General features: G+C 37.0%; 1 protein-coding gene across 3 annotated transcripts in view; it reads left to right on the top strand.

Annotated features, from left to right (window-relative positions):
* Window positions 1-17,752, top strand: part of LOC138699586 (carbohydrate sulfotransferase 11-like) — a 70,485-nt gene that overhangs the window by 41,761 nt on the left and 10,972 nt on the right. For all 3 annotated transcript variants that reach the window (XM_069825588.1, XM_069825590.1, XM_069825591.1), the window contains 2 exons: window positions 7,796-8,461; window positions 14,579-14,736. In XM_069825588.1, the coding sequence (XP_069681689.1) occupies window positions 7,796-8,461; window positions 14,579-14,736 (824 nt within the window). The remainder of the gene's footprint in view (window positions 1-7,795; window positions 8,462-14,578; window positions 14,737-17,752) is intronic.

Below are 17,752 nucleotides of genomic sequence, written 5' to 3'. Positions count from 1 at the left end.
AAAAAACCTAACATCAGTGCAGTCTCTAAGAGACAGTCCTTTATTCTCGGGTGACTCTATGTCCACAAATTTGCTGTTTATATTACACAATGTTCCATATCCGTTATTTTTACATAAAATTGATTTCCACTTCTGTTTTACACGTTCAGTAACCGGTGTACTTGGTGTCTCATTAATTCTCTGTGTCATTTCCATAATTAATTTGAGGGCTTCCGGCATCTCTTGCTCTGACTTTTCTAAGCGCGTAATAGATTCAGACACAGTTTGAAAATAGATTTGTATGAAAATCAAATAATTATTCGTCAGAACCTTCAAATCAGGAGCGTTTTCCTTTGCGTATTTGTTGGCATTCATTCTACAGTACCCCCACCCACTGTACGCTTTACCACTGTACTCAGTACGCCGTTATGCGGATTTCCCACTGAACTGCTCTATCGGGTCCGAAGTCTCGAAGACTGGTAATAACAGTAACATTTTAAGTTAAAAGTTTACAGCAAAGCCTATGTTTATTCTTTTGTAATACACAACACAGCCCCGTCCTTGATGCGGGAGTAGTCTTACATCGTACATCGCCACGAGCCACTACCCTTAGTCAAGTCATTTTGTTCATTGCACAAACTCCGTACACACTTAACTTCAAACAGTGTGACTAAGATTCCGACCTCTAGTTATAAATAAATAAACAAATAAATAACAGAATGGATGAATGGCTCAATGGATGAATATTTATTTTATTCATATTTATTTCTTTGTAGTGTCATCAACATTGGTATCAGTTATGGTGTACCACCACATTTCTCTATACGGGTTTCACAAATGGATGAATATATGAATAAGAGGTTTAAGCCCATATTCAATAAATGTGAATGTAAATAAATAATTCAACGGACTAACTTTCATTCTATCTGTTGCCAAAATTTCTGGAGGTTTTGTATTTGAATCTAGATTTTTCCTGGTAGCTTCACATATTACTTTGAAAAAGTTTTGATTTTAGACTCAGAATATACATAATATATGTATTTGTAGAAAATGTTCTTCCTTTATCCTTAGGCAGTTTGCATTCTATTAGACTACAACTGTAATTTCACAGCAACACAAATTGTTCTAGTAAGTTATGCCTTAGAAAATATAAAATCATGTAAGTAATGCACTAATGAACGTGTGTTGGAGCTCCTGTTGTTTACGTTAATGTTATGATTAACATCTGTCGCTTTAAAATCCACCGCTTGCGACCGGATTTGAACTCGAGTCTTGGATCTAATGGCGAGTGAGATAAGCACTAGACCACCGAGCACTACACATCTATATATAGTCTTTAAAACGTTCTTACATTGCGCATTTTGTATCAGCAGTTTCTGTTCTTTCCAAGCCACTGATAAAACCAACAAGGAAATGTCACATTTAAATGAACCCGATAGTAACTGAGGCAACTTTGTTTTGGCCTTGAAAATCATAATCAAATATGTTATATTACTGTGTGAAAACTCTTTGTTTCGCGTTCCTTTAACAAACAAGAGGATTAAATTATTATCAATGATTGTGTAAAAACTGGAGGCATTCCTAAATAGTCTCTTAACCACATGGTTGGAGCCATGCAAACAATTTTGTGCGAGATCGTGCGTATTTGCTTGTTTTCCGCACAGAACCAATACGCGCTAAGTGTGAAATACCACATTCAGTATTCCCAACGTAACACACATAACAATTTCCCCTCTTCTTACCGCTTAAGCGCGACATTCATTTTACTGCTTTAGGCTTTTAACATATTATTTTTAGAGACGTTTAACAAAGTAATAATTATAAATTGGAAACTTACCACTGCAATTTCACCTAAATTGCAATGTTAATTATTGTTTTTAAATATTTGCAAAAATTAAGTAAAGTCTACTACTTCACGAAACTTATTGCATTCCTGATACAAGTAACATTAAGGAAGCCGTGAAAAAATCAACAAGATTCCAGATGCCGATGTTATTACTGCAATATGTTATATAAATAATATTGTTAAAATATTAAAATGGAAAATAAATCATTATATAACCTTACCGTTTGTTTTAAGTTCGCATTTATAGACTGGGGGAAAAAAAAGACAGACAGGGATCGAATTCGCAGCATGCATGTTGGCATTTTAATGCATCTGGAGACTGGTGAAAGAAATTTCGAATTTATAATATAGAAAAGTTAGTGGGCTCTCATATCTTTTGTTGGAATACGTAAGGTAATATTGTTTAAGAAAGAGTCACAGGATATATCACCTTTGAGGACCTTACAAAAGAACAGATAATATAGCTCATGGCGTCTAGCATATAGATTTTGACAATTAAAATATTCACATTTTCTCTCATAACTGTACCCGGAATTAATGGGCAGAAATCTGAATGAACATAAAGATATAAATTTTCTTTGTATATTTTCTAATTTAGCCGAGTCCATAGTTGTAATCGAGTTCCAAACTACAGATGCATATTCGAGTTTCGATCGCACCAATGTATAGTAAAGCATTAAAAGAGAATCGGGAGTGGAAAAAGAATAAGTTATTGACCGTATTATTCCTAACATTCTGATTGCATAATAATAATAATAATAATAATAATAATAATAATAATAATAATAATAATAATAAAACCATCGGCGTAGCTCAGACGGCAGATGCATTCGCCTGCCGATCTGGAGTTGCGCTTGGTTCGATTGGCGCTTGGGCTGATTAATGGTAGGCTCCGCCCCCCCCCAATATATTCTCTAATCGTAAGGCGAATGTCAGGTAATCTATGGCGAATGTTCGGTCACTATCACCAATTCCACCGACACTAAAATGATCCAATATGGGTTGATACGCTGTCGTTAAATCAGGTATAATAATAATAATAATAATAATAATAATAATAATAATAATAATAATAATAATAATTCAAGCAGAGGGATGTCACGTGACAATACTACGCACTAGAAAAATTAAAATAAAAAATTATTCGCAGAAAACAAACCTTCTTACAGAATTTTGAGTTCTTGACTGCGACTGACCTCGTGAATTAAAGATGCCGCAGTTGTTCCTCATGAATCACAAAGGTCACGCCACGCTGACGTCACGCGATAATGCGCCTCCTGCTCCACCTCCATGATGCGGTCTGATCAGATCACGAACTGCTGCAAGGGGTAACGGCCTGTTTTTGGGCACATGCACTTGTAGGAACGACAGCATTCGAAATGGATGGTACGATATTAAGTAAAAAATACTGCTGGGATAACAATATAGGCGGAGACAGTGTTGAATTCAGACCTTTTCCTCCCCGAGGCGGATTTATACTATAGCGAGGGAAGGTGGAACTGATAGCAAAAGATATTAACATTGCTATAGTTGTTTTCTTTACAGTCCGAGCCGGTTTAATAAACTAGTGTGGGAGGAGAGAGAGAGAGAGAGAGAGAGAGAGAGAGAGAGAGAGATATCGATATCGATATCGATATCGCCCGGCCTTAATTAAGGATGACCACGAGGATCCGGAAATTAATAGCAAAGAAATATAATCAATTAAATATTAATATTCTTATAAAAATAAAATGTATAATTAAGTTGAGCCAATTTAAGCGTTAACTTGAATCCTTAAATCTAATATACGAGTATATTTCTTCTTTTAACTCGAATCGAAATCAATAATTCAGATCTTGCCTAACAGCAACAAAGGCAATCTATGTAAAAGGGAACAGAGGAATGAGGTCGATTAAAGAAATAGAACTTGCATTCGTTTATACAGGTACATAAGTTTATTTTTACTTCAATTTTTATTGTACCTGAGTTTTTTAATGTACTTCACTCCCACCCCTTCTACTAGTAAACTTCCACACATCCTCCACACAGAACCAAGGCCGCATATGCGGTCAAAGTCGCCTTACGATCACAGTAAACAGTACTGAGTTAGTGAGTATAGTACGTTCCAGAAATATGTTCGCGTTTTCCAGTGACGAAAGGGCTTTCAATATTGAATCATATTTTCGCACAGGTACTGTTGTCCGTTTGCCTACGTCGTATCCCGGTTTCCCCCAACCGCTTCTGCTCGCCTCTCTGTAAAGGCTAGTGACGGGGCTGTCTTAGCTCTTTTCTGAAAACATTAATTTCTGTTAAGAACTGGACGTCTACGTAATATTACAAAACTGTTTAAAATAACTTAAGTAAAAGGGGCTCGTTAAGTAATTAACTGTCCGTGATTTCCCCCCTTTCTAAGACCCTGCGACAAAACCACTTGGACGGACAGTAGATAGCATGTCTGAGTAATTTTATCTTTTCGGATCGGGCAGAAGTGAAGATTGAATTTACAGTACGTAAGGTACTCTTTTATTGAGTAGGTACGGAATTATTTCAGCATGAGTTAGGTACTAGTACGAAGGACATAACTGGTAATTGGAATTAGGTACAAAAAAACTGAAGTCTATATCTAAATGAACGGCCACCATTTTCAAAACTGTGTTTAAATATCCATATTATGATTATTTTTTTCAATTTAACTTCATTTTTTATATTGTACGCCAATGGGTTTTAGACAGTTTAATATACACCGCATACTGAATACGTCCGCATCAGTTCGTGAGTAAAAACACTTATTGTTAATATTGTACTGTATTTTGATTAAACAAAAACCTAATGAAAATTATCAAACTCAAAACTGTGATATTTCCTAGTTTACGTAAATGGATGAACTACTTTTTTTCCCCTCCTGTACCTAGTAAAGTGATTTGTTTGTACTTTACGCCAGTATCATCGAACTCCGGTCGTGGAAGGGGTAGCAAACGGTGTTTCCGGTTCTCAACCGTTAATCCAAAGGTATAGCCAGGTTAATATTAGAAATGTTAGTAAAAATAAAATGATGTCCCTGTATTTGTTTTAAATACTTACGGTTTTCAAGGAACCCGGAGGTTCATTGCCGCCCCCAAATATGCCCGCCCTATCCTGAGCAAGATTAATCCAGTCTCTACAATCAAATCCATTTTAATATTATCCTCCCGTCTACGTCCCGGTCTCCCCAAAGGTATTTTTTCCTTCAATTTGCATTTCTGGATTATGACAGGTGAAGAAAGCAATGCGTTCAGTTCTGCGTTGTGTAACTTTCTCTATTCTCCTGTAACTTCATCCCTCTTAGTCCTAAATATTTTCCTAAGTACCCATCCATCTATTTATTTATTTGTTTATCTGTGTCTGCTTCTATTTGTTTATGATAAGGATGATAAAATTTTCTCAACAGAAAAATAACACGCGTTTCCCATATTTATTCTGCGTTTAATTACCTCCCCAGTGTCATTTATAATTTTCTATCTTCGGCTAAAGATAACAAAACCGCCGCTTGGTCCTACCATAGACTCTGATAGCTTTTAAGTATACTGTAGTAGTGGCTGGTCACTATATCCTTATTGTGCGATCTGAGAAACCTCTGTAGATACCAGCGACTGTACATAAAGAGATCATGTTCCATCTTATCGTCTGCAGCGAGCGTGGCTTATAGTTATGGATTTTGATATTAGCTTGATATGTAAATGTTTGAGAATACCTAAACAACATCATAAAATAAAAAAATATGAGAACGGAAACAAAAGCGAGAATATGTAAATTTTCGAAAAGAGCAGTCTTATCTTACGGCTGTGAATGCCGAACAGAGATCCAAAAAACAAAACAAAAGTTAACGAAGCAATATAAATTAAAGTCTTAAAAAATCGCACAGAAATCATAATCACAATGGACTTTCTCGTAGCTGTGTTTCTTCATCTTTGTGTTGAAGCTAATTTTCGAAGTTCGTCTTTCCCCATTCTTTTCATACGGTTCTTCCACTGTTCATAATTTTCGGTTTCTTTAGTTTAAATTGAGAGTTGTAATTTTTCTCTGATGGCTGTATTTAATTTATGATCTGGTTTCGTTATGCCCAATAGTAATCTTAGAAAACGCATTTCAGCTGCCTCTAGTTACTGTGAATTTCCTTTGTTTAAAATCCAGAGTTCACTGTTATAACTTAGTGCTATCTTTGACGTAATGTTGTGAAATCTTAAATTTTAAGAATAATTAATAATTCTGAAATTATTAAGACACAAAATTCGCAGTTTCGTTATTGGAGAGGAATGCAAATTCTAAACAATAAACCTCTAGATTAGTGACAGAAGAATGAATTCGAACGCACATTGGAACAAAATAGACAACAGTTTAGTGAAAGAGTAGGGTACACGAGTCGATACTAAACTAAACAAGACACTTACGTAGACCGTGGGATGGATGTTATCACACCCCAGGAGTGTAGTCAATGGACACGCAAACAAGCTATCAGCTTTCAGGCGTAGAGGAGTAAGAAGAAGAACAACAAATATTCAAGTTGATTAACAGAGCTAAAATCTGTACGTAATATTAATTTATTCTGTTCAGAAATATGAACATAAGTAGGCCTACCCGGTATGTAGCAAAAATCATAGAAATTCATAACTACAAATGTCGCAATAAAAATATAATAATTATAATTTAGTATTGTATACGTACAAGATGTTCCAAACGTAAACAAACAAATCACCAGAATAAAGTACCTAAGCAAAAGAAAAGCCCATATACCGTATATGTATAGGTACTATGGGCAAATTCATTCTTGTTAATGGGATATGGTTAAGTTTTATTTATTTATTTATTTATCTATCCACACACCCACACATCTATCCATTTATTTGTTTATCTGTTTTTCCGTGTCTGCTTCTGTTTATTTATTTATTTACTTACTTATTTATCTGTGACTATGAAAATGAAAATTAAAAATGGGAAATAAAACAAGAAACGGCGATATTTTAAAATGTTGTGCATTTTCATTAAAAGTGAAGAACTCTGCCCTCTTGTCACCTTTATTTATTTATGCTCGACCATGCCGAAATGCAGTAATTATACACCTGGTAGCAGTCCTTTAATGCATGTCATTAAAGTACACCTACTCATTAAAGTTCAGGTGTTCAGCCAATGGCAAGTCAGCTTTGTACCGTTATATCGATTATTCTCGGATATGCAATCGAAAGACAATTAGCGAAAAGTCACGGAGGCTGGAAATTCAATACTGTCGCAGAAGTTATGTTCTGTTACTATAATAATTAGCGTTAATTGTAAATAATATTCAAATAAATTCAATTTGTCATCTCGTTTTTCAATTCTAAATCAATTTCCAGGTTATATCAGAGTAATCTTCATCTTATTCTCTGCCAAGGTCAATGACATTCGGCCTCGGAAAAAATCAATACTTTCGCGTCTGCGCACATCTCACAATTCAGGTCAGTTCGCACATAACCATAAGAAGACCTAATTTTAAATAATTTCAAGTTAGAAATATGGTCGAGCATAAAAAGTCGTATGAAACTCGCCTATAATGGTAATTAAGACGCTCGTATGAAAACTATGAAACTCGCTTGCGCTCGTTTCATAAACAATCATACTTGCGCCTTAATTACTACCATTATAGGCTCGTTGCATAATGTACTATTAATGTGTCAGTTATGTTGTGTGTTCACATTTATTCGGAAAGTATCTATTTTCGATTTTTAAAAAGTGCTTATTTTAGGTACCTAAAACGAACATTTTTTAAGCCTGGAGGTCTACGGTCTATACAAAAGTTCCGATGACCTTGACGAATTACTGTAGGCATTGTCGATATTATTATTGCTAGATAAGTTCATAGTTCATAGAAAGTCTTTTTAAATAACCGATTACGAAATAAATTTGTCCATTTCGCGTACATATTTTGGGATATTGCTGGTGGTGCAAGGCTCATTGGCTTATCCTCTCTATTCCATTCAGAACGAGTCGGCCAACGACGCCACGGGCTACTGGATGGCGGAGGTGGAGGCGCGGATGGTGCAGCGAAGGCGCCACCTGAGGCAGACGTGCGCCATGCTGGGTCTGGACGCCCCGGGGAACGACTCGCTGCACCGTCCGAACCCGTGGGAGTTCCTGGTGAACCGGCCGCATCGCCTGGTGTGGTGCAACGTGTTCAAGGCGGCCTCCACGTCCTGGATGTACAACTTCAACGTGCTGGCGGGCTACAGCCCCAAGTTCCTGCGCAGCAGCAAGCTCGTGCCTCTGAACCTGGCGCGCCGCCGGTACCCGCGCCCCTCGCTACGCGCCCTGCGTGCCGCCCTCAACGACTCCATCGCCTTCCTCATCGTGCGACATCCCCTGGAGCGCCTGCTGTCTGCGTACCGCGACAAGATCCAGTTCTCGCTGCCGCACACGCTGCACCAGAAGCTGGGCAACGAGATCATCCTGCGCTATCGCAAGAAGAAGATCAAGGGGAAGTCGGGGTCCAAGAACCCGCGTTGGCCGACGTTCTCCGAGTTCGTGCAGTACCTGGTGGACGTGCAGCGGAGAGGCGACCCCTTCGACATGCACTGGACGCCCATCACACATTTCTGCACACCGTGCCAGGTCGACTTCGACATCATCATGAAGTTCGAAACCCTCCAGGTACGAAAATAATGACAAAAACTGCAAATGCCACTAGGGAATTTCACAGTGTAACAGATCTTCGAAGAATTTCTCAGTGTAAGTTATAAGTAGACTTAGAAGCTGAGACAAATTTAGTCTTAAGTTAAGTACACACAGCCACCGGCGTGGCTCAGTCGGTTAAGGCGCTTGTCTGCTGGTCTGAAGTTGCACTCGGGCGCGGGTTTGATCCCCGCTTGGGCTGATTACCTGGTTGGGTTTTTTCCGAGGTTTTCCCCAATCGTAAGGTGAATGCCAGGTAATCTATGGCGAATCCTTGGCTTCATCTCGCCAAATACCATCTCGCTATTACCAATCTCATAGACGCTAAATAACCTAGTAGTTGATACAGCGTCGTTAAATAACCAACAAAAAAAATAAGTACATACATAATAATACAGTGTTTACAAAGCAGCTGGCAAGGTACTCTCCCCTCACACACAGATCATGTCTGTTAAATGGGACCTTTGCAATATTGGCCGAGCAAGGAAAAAAATTAAACGTTCGCTTGAAGGACAAACGTAAATAAATGTTAAATATTATGTCTTATTTAACGACGCTCGCAACTGCTGAGATGCCGGAATTTTGTTCCGCAGGAGTTCTTTTACATGCCAGTAAATCTACTGACATAAGCCTGTCGCATTTAAGCACACTTAAATGTCATCGACCTGGCCCGGGATCGAACTCGCAACCTCGGGAATAGAAGGCCAGCGCTATATCAACTGTACCAACCAGGCCGACTCAAACGTAAATATCATCTTGGTGAGAATATATTGTATTATCATCTCTCGAGTACAGAAACGTAATATTTTTCTTAGCCCAATTAGAGTTATACAAGCCAATACTATTTACTCTACTATATGTTAGTGAGCGTAAGATGTACCTTCGTTATAAACCTCACATATAGGGTGGAAGTGATATAGCTGTGCAGAAGGCAATATAAAAATTAAATTAAAATACATTTTAAAAATTCTATTGTGCGTTTTGTAATTTAATGCATGGTTGATTAGAAAATTAGGTTGAAATTCCGCGTAGTTTGGCAAACAGCGTGTCGCCGCTCACGTACGAAAACACACATGCACTCGGTCTGAACAGCAGAGTTCCATCTCTTAGTTACTCCAGTAGGCTTGCAGATTTTCTAATGGCAGGAAATAACGTGTTAATCTTTTTATTTAATTTGCGAGAAAACCGTCCATTTTACTGAAAAACTGCAAAGAGATAAATCATTTATAGCCTACTTTACATTTATATATGAGAACCTCGCCGTCTTTTCTCCAATAATAGATAGGTAAATCATTCCTCATCAGTTCCCCTAATGTTAAGAGTAAAAATCAGAATAGTATGGATAGCACTTATAGAGCAAAACAGTGTTAACATTTAGCAGAAAATTATTAAATATAAATCTAACCCCTTATGAGCAAAACTCGTGTTTGGGGGGACAATTGACAAACAAACATTCTCATGGGTTAAAACAAGTGCTTATACAAATTTTGGCCACGAGACCGTCCAGAAAGTGATTTTCCTGGGGCCGTAAAAAAAAAAAAAAAAAAAAAAAAAAAAAGGAATTTCATGGAAAGATTCATTGAAACAGATACAGCAATTGTTGTGCTATTTTTCAACATATTCCCCACTGGAATTGAGATATTTGTCATACCATGGGATCAATATTTATGTCCTTGTGTCGTGTTGTGCATCTCTCTCTGCTGTTCCAAGTGGCAGTTTACGGAACTGTCAAAACTCGGTTCTTTGCTTGCGACATCTTTAAGAACAGTCCTGGATAGACATACTATTTTTAATAAAATGTATTTTTGTTCGTTTATGTATAAAAACAGAGGTCGTTGAATGGGAACTGAAGAAAGCCAAAGAAACAGGATCTAATACAAGTTGTCAAAGGAGATTGCCAGCTATAGGCTATATAAGTTCATTCACATAGAGACACATATTTAGGCGTATAGTTTTACAATAAATTCTACAACAAGGATCAGTACATAGTAGCTTTCAGCTCTGCAGATGACTGTACAATTTTATTGACATTAGTGACACCAGTATTTTCTATTTTACGATTTTCCGCTCTTCTATTGTTTTGAGCAGAGAGCCTTTGAGGTTCACTGCACTGTTACTGCAATCACCTATGCGTGTTGATCACGGACGGAAGCATCGCGTCGGTAGGAAGGGAGAAAGGGTATCCAGGAAGGATTAACGCGTCTCTGAACATAGCGGAGCAGTGACAATATTGGTCCTTTATACAATAAGTTCACTCTTTAACCTCTGAACAGTACACATGCTTTCCGTAATACTACTAAATAAAGATACACATGCTTTCCGTAATACTACTAGATAAAGATTATCATCGTTCAACAAGAATTAGATCTTCGTAGACTATTTTCTGCCCCATCCAATATTAAATTTAGATAATAAATAAAGTATTACACAGAGTGTTAAAAACATTCAACATTCCGAGAGATGGCAGTATTAATCGAAACAAGGAAAGAAGTCAAATAAACATAAGTACTAAAATTAATATTTCCCGAGATATGAGTAGTATACTTGTTCATCAACATCATAGGAAATGCTCAATGTGATTTCCATTAAAAAAAAAAAGAAGAAGAGTATTCAATATTCCGAGACATGGTATTATTCATCAAAGCGAGACGAAGTCTAATAATATGGATCTTTTTTTTTAGTAAGTTATTTTACGACGCTTTATCAACATCTCAGGTTATTTAGCGTCTGAATGAGATGAAGGTGATAATGCTAGTAAAATGAGTCCGGGGTCCAACAGCGAAAGTTACCCAGCATTTGCTCATATTGGGTTGAGGGAAAACCCCGGCAAAAACCTCAACCATGTAACTAGCTCCGATCGGGAATCGAACCCGGGACACCTGGTTTCGCGGCTAGACGCGCTAACCGTTACTCCACAGGTGTGGACAATATGGATCTTAAAAATAGCATCTTCCGAGATATGAGTGATGCTCAATGTGATTTCAATTCATTATAATGCATTCTTCTGTCTTAGGGACTTAAACCTTGTTAACTTTATGTTTACTTCATTTCTGATAAGATGCTGTATGCCCAATAAGAAACAACCAAAGAGCTCACTTTAGAAGATATACTGTTCTTACAGTATCAATTTTAAAGCCTTTGTTTTGTACCAAATTAAATTTTAGGATCCATGTTTACTAGACTTTTTTCCTTGATTTAATAAAAAGAATTTAAATTATAGTTTATTTAACGACGCTCTCAACTGCAGATTATATCAGCGTGCCGGAATTTTGTCCCGCAGAAGTTATTTTACATGCCAGTAAATCTACTGACATGAGTTGTCACATTTAAACACACTTAAATGCCATCGATCTGGGCCGGGATCGAACCCGCAACCTCGAGCATAGAAGGCCAGCGCTATACCGACTACGCTACCGAGGCCGATTGTTTTGATAAATACTAACACCTTTCAGAATATTGAAAAGTTTTTTTTTTTTGTAATGAAAATCACATTGAGCATTGCTTTCCTTTGGTGTTGATGAACAAGCACTCATATCTCGGAAGACTTTATTATACTTTTTTTTTAATGAATACTACCACCTCTCAAAAATTAAATGTTTTGACACTCTATATATAAAGTAGCTGCATTTGTTTCTGAATTTATCTTTAAAAAAGTGACAGATTTCTGAAATCCCTTGGTTTGCGTAAAACGTCTTTATTCTTGATATGTAATTTTTAGGTTAGTTAAGGATGGATTTTATTACATCAACAGGCAGGATGAGTACACGCTATCCAATAATTAACTAATCCAGCGACACGGGCTAGACACATTTCTAACGGAGAATGGAACAAGATCGGCCTCATGGAAAAACATGAGGCATGAAGTTCACCTTACACTTCTGCTTTCATGGTACCACGGGTGACGTCAGAGTAACGTTTCATGTCAAAACGTTACAGTTTTTCCCTCTTGTAGGTCGAAAGTAGATATTTCACACCAAAATTCCAAAACGTGTTCACCATGCCCCCTTTTGGTCGATATCTCTGTAAGTCATTGAATTCGGATACTCATACCTATTTTTCACTACTGTAATTCATCCCAGTAAATGTCATATGATAATTCCCTGACACTCATTGGCAGAGAGCCCGAAATTTTATGTAGAACTAATTATATATCCGAGTTTTCTCATTTACAGATAGCCTGCAAATTTGCTAAATATTTAATGCATCCGTGTACAACTTTTTTTTGTAGTTACTTTCGTAACAATCAAAGTTTCAGTTAGCATTATATCCCAGATGAATACGACCAACATGCATGTAACAAGAGATAAATTACTGACATTTTATTGCCAGATTAGAGACTTTTACTTGGAAATTATCTAATATTGAAATTTCACTAACTAGAACATAAAGTAGGCTAATGGAATTTTATATAGATGAATAGTAAATACTTCTCATTACACTCGTATGATCACATTTAAGCTTCAATCTCGTGTGCATTCATACTTCTACACTTGAAACATGCGGGAAAAAGGTTGTAACACGCACTTTTTTAAACATAATTTTTCCATTCAGAACGACTATGTGTGCCACGGAAAGTGTGTCTACTGAGTTAATATTGGCAAACCTGATATTTTGCTAGTCACAATTCAGTTGGAAATACTTGTGCGGGAGAAGAAAGGTTGTAATCAGTCTGTATCTAAAAGGTTGTAACTTACAATGTAAGCAGCTATTACAAGCTTTTTACACGGAAAAACACATTGTTTTTAAATTAGTTCGATTAATTAAAATGTGTCTCAGTGAAACGTATAGCAGAGTCCGTATAGGTCAGTTTCTGTCAGATGCGTTTCCAATTTACTGTGGGCAAAAGCAAGTAGATGCACTATCACCTTTACTTTTTAACTTTGCTCTAGTCTATAGTATGCCATTAGGAAAGTACAGGATAATAGAGAGGGTTTGGAATTGAACGGGTTACATCAGCTTCTTGTCTATGCGGATGACGTGAATATGTTAGGAGAAAATCCACAAACGATTAGGGAAAACACGGGAATTTTACTTGAAGGAAGTAAAGAAATATGTTTGGAAGTAAATCCCGAAAAGACAAAGTATATGATTATGTCTCTTGACGAGAATATTGTACGAAATGGAAATATAAAAATTGGAAATTTATCCTTTGAAGAGGTGGAAAAATTCAAATATCTGGGAGCAACAGTAACAAATATAAATGATACTCGGGAGGAAATTAAACACAGAATAAATATGGAAAATGCGTGTTATTATTCGGTTGAGAAGCTTTTAACATCCAGTCTGCTGTCAAAAAATCTGAAAGTTAGAATTTATAAAACAGTTATATTACCGGTTGTTCTTTATGGTTGTGAAACTTGGACTCTCACTTTGAGAGAGGAACATAGGTTAAGGGTGTTTGAGAATAAGTGCTTCGGAAAATATTTGGGGCTAAGAGGGATGAAGTTACAGGAGAATGGAGAAAGTTACACAACACAGAACTGCACGCATTGTATTCTTCACCTGACATAATTAGGAACGTTAAATCCAGACGTTTGAGATGGGCAGGGCATGTAGCACGTATGGGCGAATCTAGAAATGCATATAGAGTGTTAGTTGGGAGGCCGGAGGGAAAAAGACCTTTGGGGAGGCCGAGACGTAGATGGGAAGATAATATTAAAATGGATTTGAGGGAGGTGGGATATGATGATAGAGACTGGATTAATCTTGCTCAGGATAGGGACCTATGGTGGACTTATGTGAGGGCGGCAATGAATCTCCGGGTTCCTTAAAAGCTAGTAAGTAAGCAAAACACATTGTTTTGTTCATTTCAGAAAACTGAACACCTTTTCATTTTTTTGTCAGTTCAACATATGTTTATACATGTACCATGGAATGCAAAACATTTTCAAATAAAATTCTAGCAGGAATTAAATTTTTCCCCTCCTGTAGAATTTATAATTTGCTTGTTAAAATCTTCTTGCCAGCAAGTATTCACTTGTAGATCACAGAAATCGGAATATGAGGCGGATAATGATTAAGATAATAGTAATTATTATTGTGGTTATGGTGGTGGTGGTGATGATGATGATGATGATGATTATGATGATGATGCAGGAGGACCAGAACTACCTCATCCACCATGCCGGCCTGCAGGAAATCATCCAGCCCGAGTGGAAGAACCCTGCCAAGGGACGCACCACCAGTGAGCTTGTAAGCAGCTATTACTCGCAGCTCACCACTGAACAGATCCTGCAGCTTTATGACATCTACAGGTGAGCCAGTTATACACACTTCCAGCTGTTTTTCTCATGCGATTTCAAAGTTCTAAAGACTGAAGAGTATATTTCAGTACATCCAGGTTATAGGCATCAGTAGCGGCTCGCCGTAAAAAAATAGGTGCAGTGCTGTTCACATACACAAATACATGAACAGTTTTACCAGTATACGAATAGGCCTACAATTCGTAAACTACGTACAATTTTAAGGCACAGATGCATTATAGGGGCCAATCTTCTTATTGGTTGAATGGTATGAATGTTACTATCGATATGTATTGTTGTTATAATCGACATAAAATATGCTGCCAACTTCTAAATTAACAGTCAGTTTTATATTGTTGACTTGTAGCCTACTTCAAAATGGAAATAACGGCAGTAATAGTAAAATATATTTTCCCTGGACCAAAAATATAATACAAAGTGACTAAAATCACATCAGTAGTAACAAACTGTTTACATTTTTTATTTAATTTTTTTAATTTGGTAGCATTTAATGCTTATCGAATATCGAATACTAAAAACATTAATCGAACCAATACTTCCGCTGACCTTTTTTTTTTTTTTTTTGCGTATAATGTGTGATGGGTGGCCCCTATAATGCATCTGTTCCCAATTTTAATACTTCTAGAACAATGCAAATAGGAAAATTAATTTATTTCAGGACTCGACCAATTTCTTGCATACCAAATCAATCCTCCTAATCTTTTAAAGCAGCAAACCTCTCCATGATGTCTTCATAAAATGTCTGAGTTTAAATGAGGGTGGAGAGTATATCTCTACGCAAAGCTATGGGGCTAATGATGAAAGTCTCTCCTGTGATGTAGAATTCCGAGTGAAATTTTCAGTCTTTTCAAACAAAAAAGCTTCTTTCATCGGAAGAATTTTTTGAAGTTATTTTATGTCTGTTTTAATAAAATTTCTGTTGGAACTCGTTCTCTTTTCACGAAATACTGTATATAATGACAGCACAAAGCGCGATATTTTCCATTTTTGCCAATCTACTCAGCGCACTAAATTCAAAATTAAACTACACAACATGTAGTGAACAGAAAATTGTGATTTTTCGTACTTGAACTAATGTAAAATAGCCGCTGACAATGGCAGCATTGTTGACACGTTTTAAATGCCATCTATCCGTCAGGCCACGAACTTCTCAAACGCATTTCGTATCATAACATAAACCAAAAATATGAGACTTTATCTTACCTGTATTCTATACAGAAGGTGAAATACTTCAAAATCTGTTTTCAAAGTGAGGTGCGTTTATTTCCTGTTTAGTTTTCAATAATGTTTCTTTGTATTTTTAATTGATTTCCTTCAGTTATTCTACTCACAACTGCTTCTACTTTCTTAAGGTTCGAACATCTGTAGGTCCTTAAATATTGATCATTGAACCTATGTTCATATGACATTTTTCGCTCAAAATGACGAAAGAACTGATTCATAAAGCGCAGGTCATACGTTATGAATCACTCTGTATAGTAAACCGAGAAATAACCACTCAAATTACACGATGACCACAAAGAAATTCTCGCTCGTAGTTTAGGAAACGTAACTCTTTCCCATATTATATATCTTGTGTTTGTTTCTACTGTATGTTATGTTATACCTCAGGCCTCGATCTTATTGGGTGTTTGGAAAAGCATTCAATATGAAGGTTTGCAGCAAGTACACTGAAAAGGCATACTCTACTATATGTTATTTAGTCTAAGATGTACCTTCGTTATTAACCTCACATACAGGGTGGAACTGATATAGCTGTGCAGAAGGCAATAGAATAATTATATTAAAATACATTTCAAAAATCCTATTGTGCGTTTTGTAATTCAATGCATGGTTGATTAGAAAATTAGGATGAAATTCTGCATAGTTTGGCAAACAGCACATCCCCAGGTCACGTACGAAAACACACACGCACTCGGTCTGAACAGCACAGTTCCATCTTTTAGTTCCTCCAGTAGGGTAGGCTGACCAGACGTCCCTGATTTCCGGGGATAGTCCCCGGTTTTGAGCTGCTGTCCCCGGGGAGCAAATGTCCCCGTTTTTGTCCCCAGAAATAAATTTTATCCCCAGAAGTTTTGATTTTATTTCAATGACAATTTACACGTGAATATTTATGTATCGTGATGAAATTTCTGCGATTCATGCACATTTCTGAACAGTTCTCAGTATGAGACAGAAGAACCAGCAAGCACAGTAAGATATTCTGCACTCTTTATGAAGAACATACGATATACCATCTTTGTCTTCATTCGTGTTGCACGGGAGCGTTAGAATTGCCACAGCGTCCATTTTTAAGTAGTTCAAAAAATGAGAAGTTTTGTGACAAACCAACAAGCGAAAATTGGTATGATGTTTTTCAACATTAAAAAAATTCTATTCCATTTGAAAATCTTCTCAAAATAGTATCATTAATCATGTGTCTTTCAGTCAGTAATTCGTCAGTTGAAAGACTTTTCTCCACAATGAACTCAATATGGACTGATGAAAAGTCAAGAATGAAAATTGAAACAGGTTTGTTACAAGTGAAAACAAACTTTAATTTCACATGTGAAGAACTTAGTGTGCAGTTGTATGGGAATGAACAGATCCTTAAAAAGATACATTCTTCAAGCCAGTACTTGTATACCGGAGACAGAACAACTAGAGGCTTCAGTGACGTCACTAAAGAAGATCCCACACACAGCAGAATTGTTCGTTGCACTACAAACTGAAAACGTTGACCATCTACTTTCACTGATCCAGCTGCGCTCTCACAATACAATAACGTCTGTTCAGAAAATGTTTTGCAGCTGAATGGTACCGTATACCTGCTAGTGCGGGAGGAGGGGGTGGTCGGACAGTAAAAGTAACCGTCTCCAAGCTTCTAGATGTTCTGTCCCCAGTATAAAATGTGTATGTTTGAGTTCAGTGTGTACAATATTATGTGAAAAACTTCCATGCATGCCTCAGTACTGAAATTGAATTCTTAGTGGCTGTAATTAGATACATATAGGAGTTACGTGTGTTT

Source organism: Periplaneta americana, chromosome 5, assembly GCF_040183065.1.
Source record: "Periplaneta americana isolate PAMFEO1 chromosome 5, P.americana_PAMFEO1_priV1, whole genome shotgun sequence".
Taxonomy (NCBI): Eukaryota; Metazoa; Arthropoda; class Insecta; order Blattodea; family Blattidae; genus Periplaneta; species Periplaneta americana.
The sequence above is the reverse complement of the archived record's forward strand: the minus strand, read 5'-3'. Positions and strand labels throughout refer to the sequence as shown.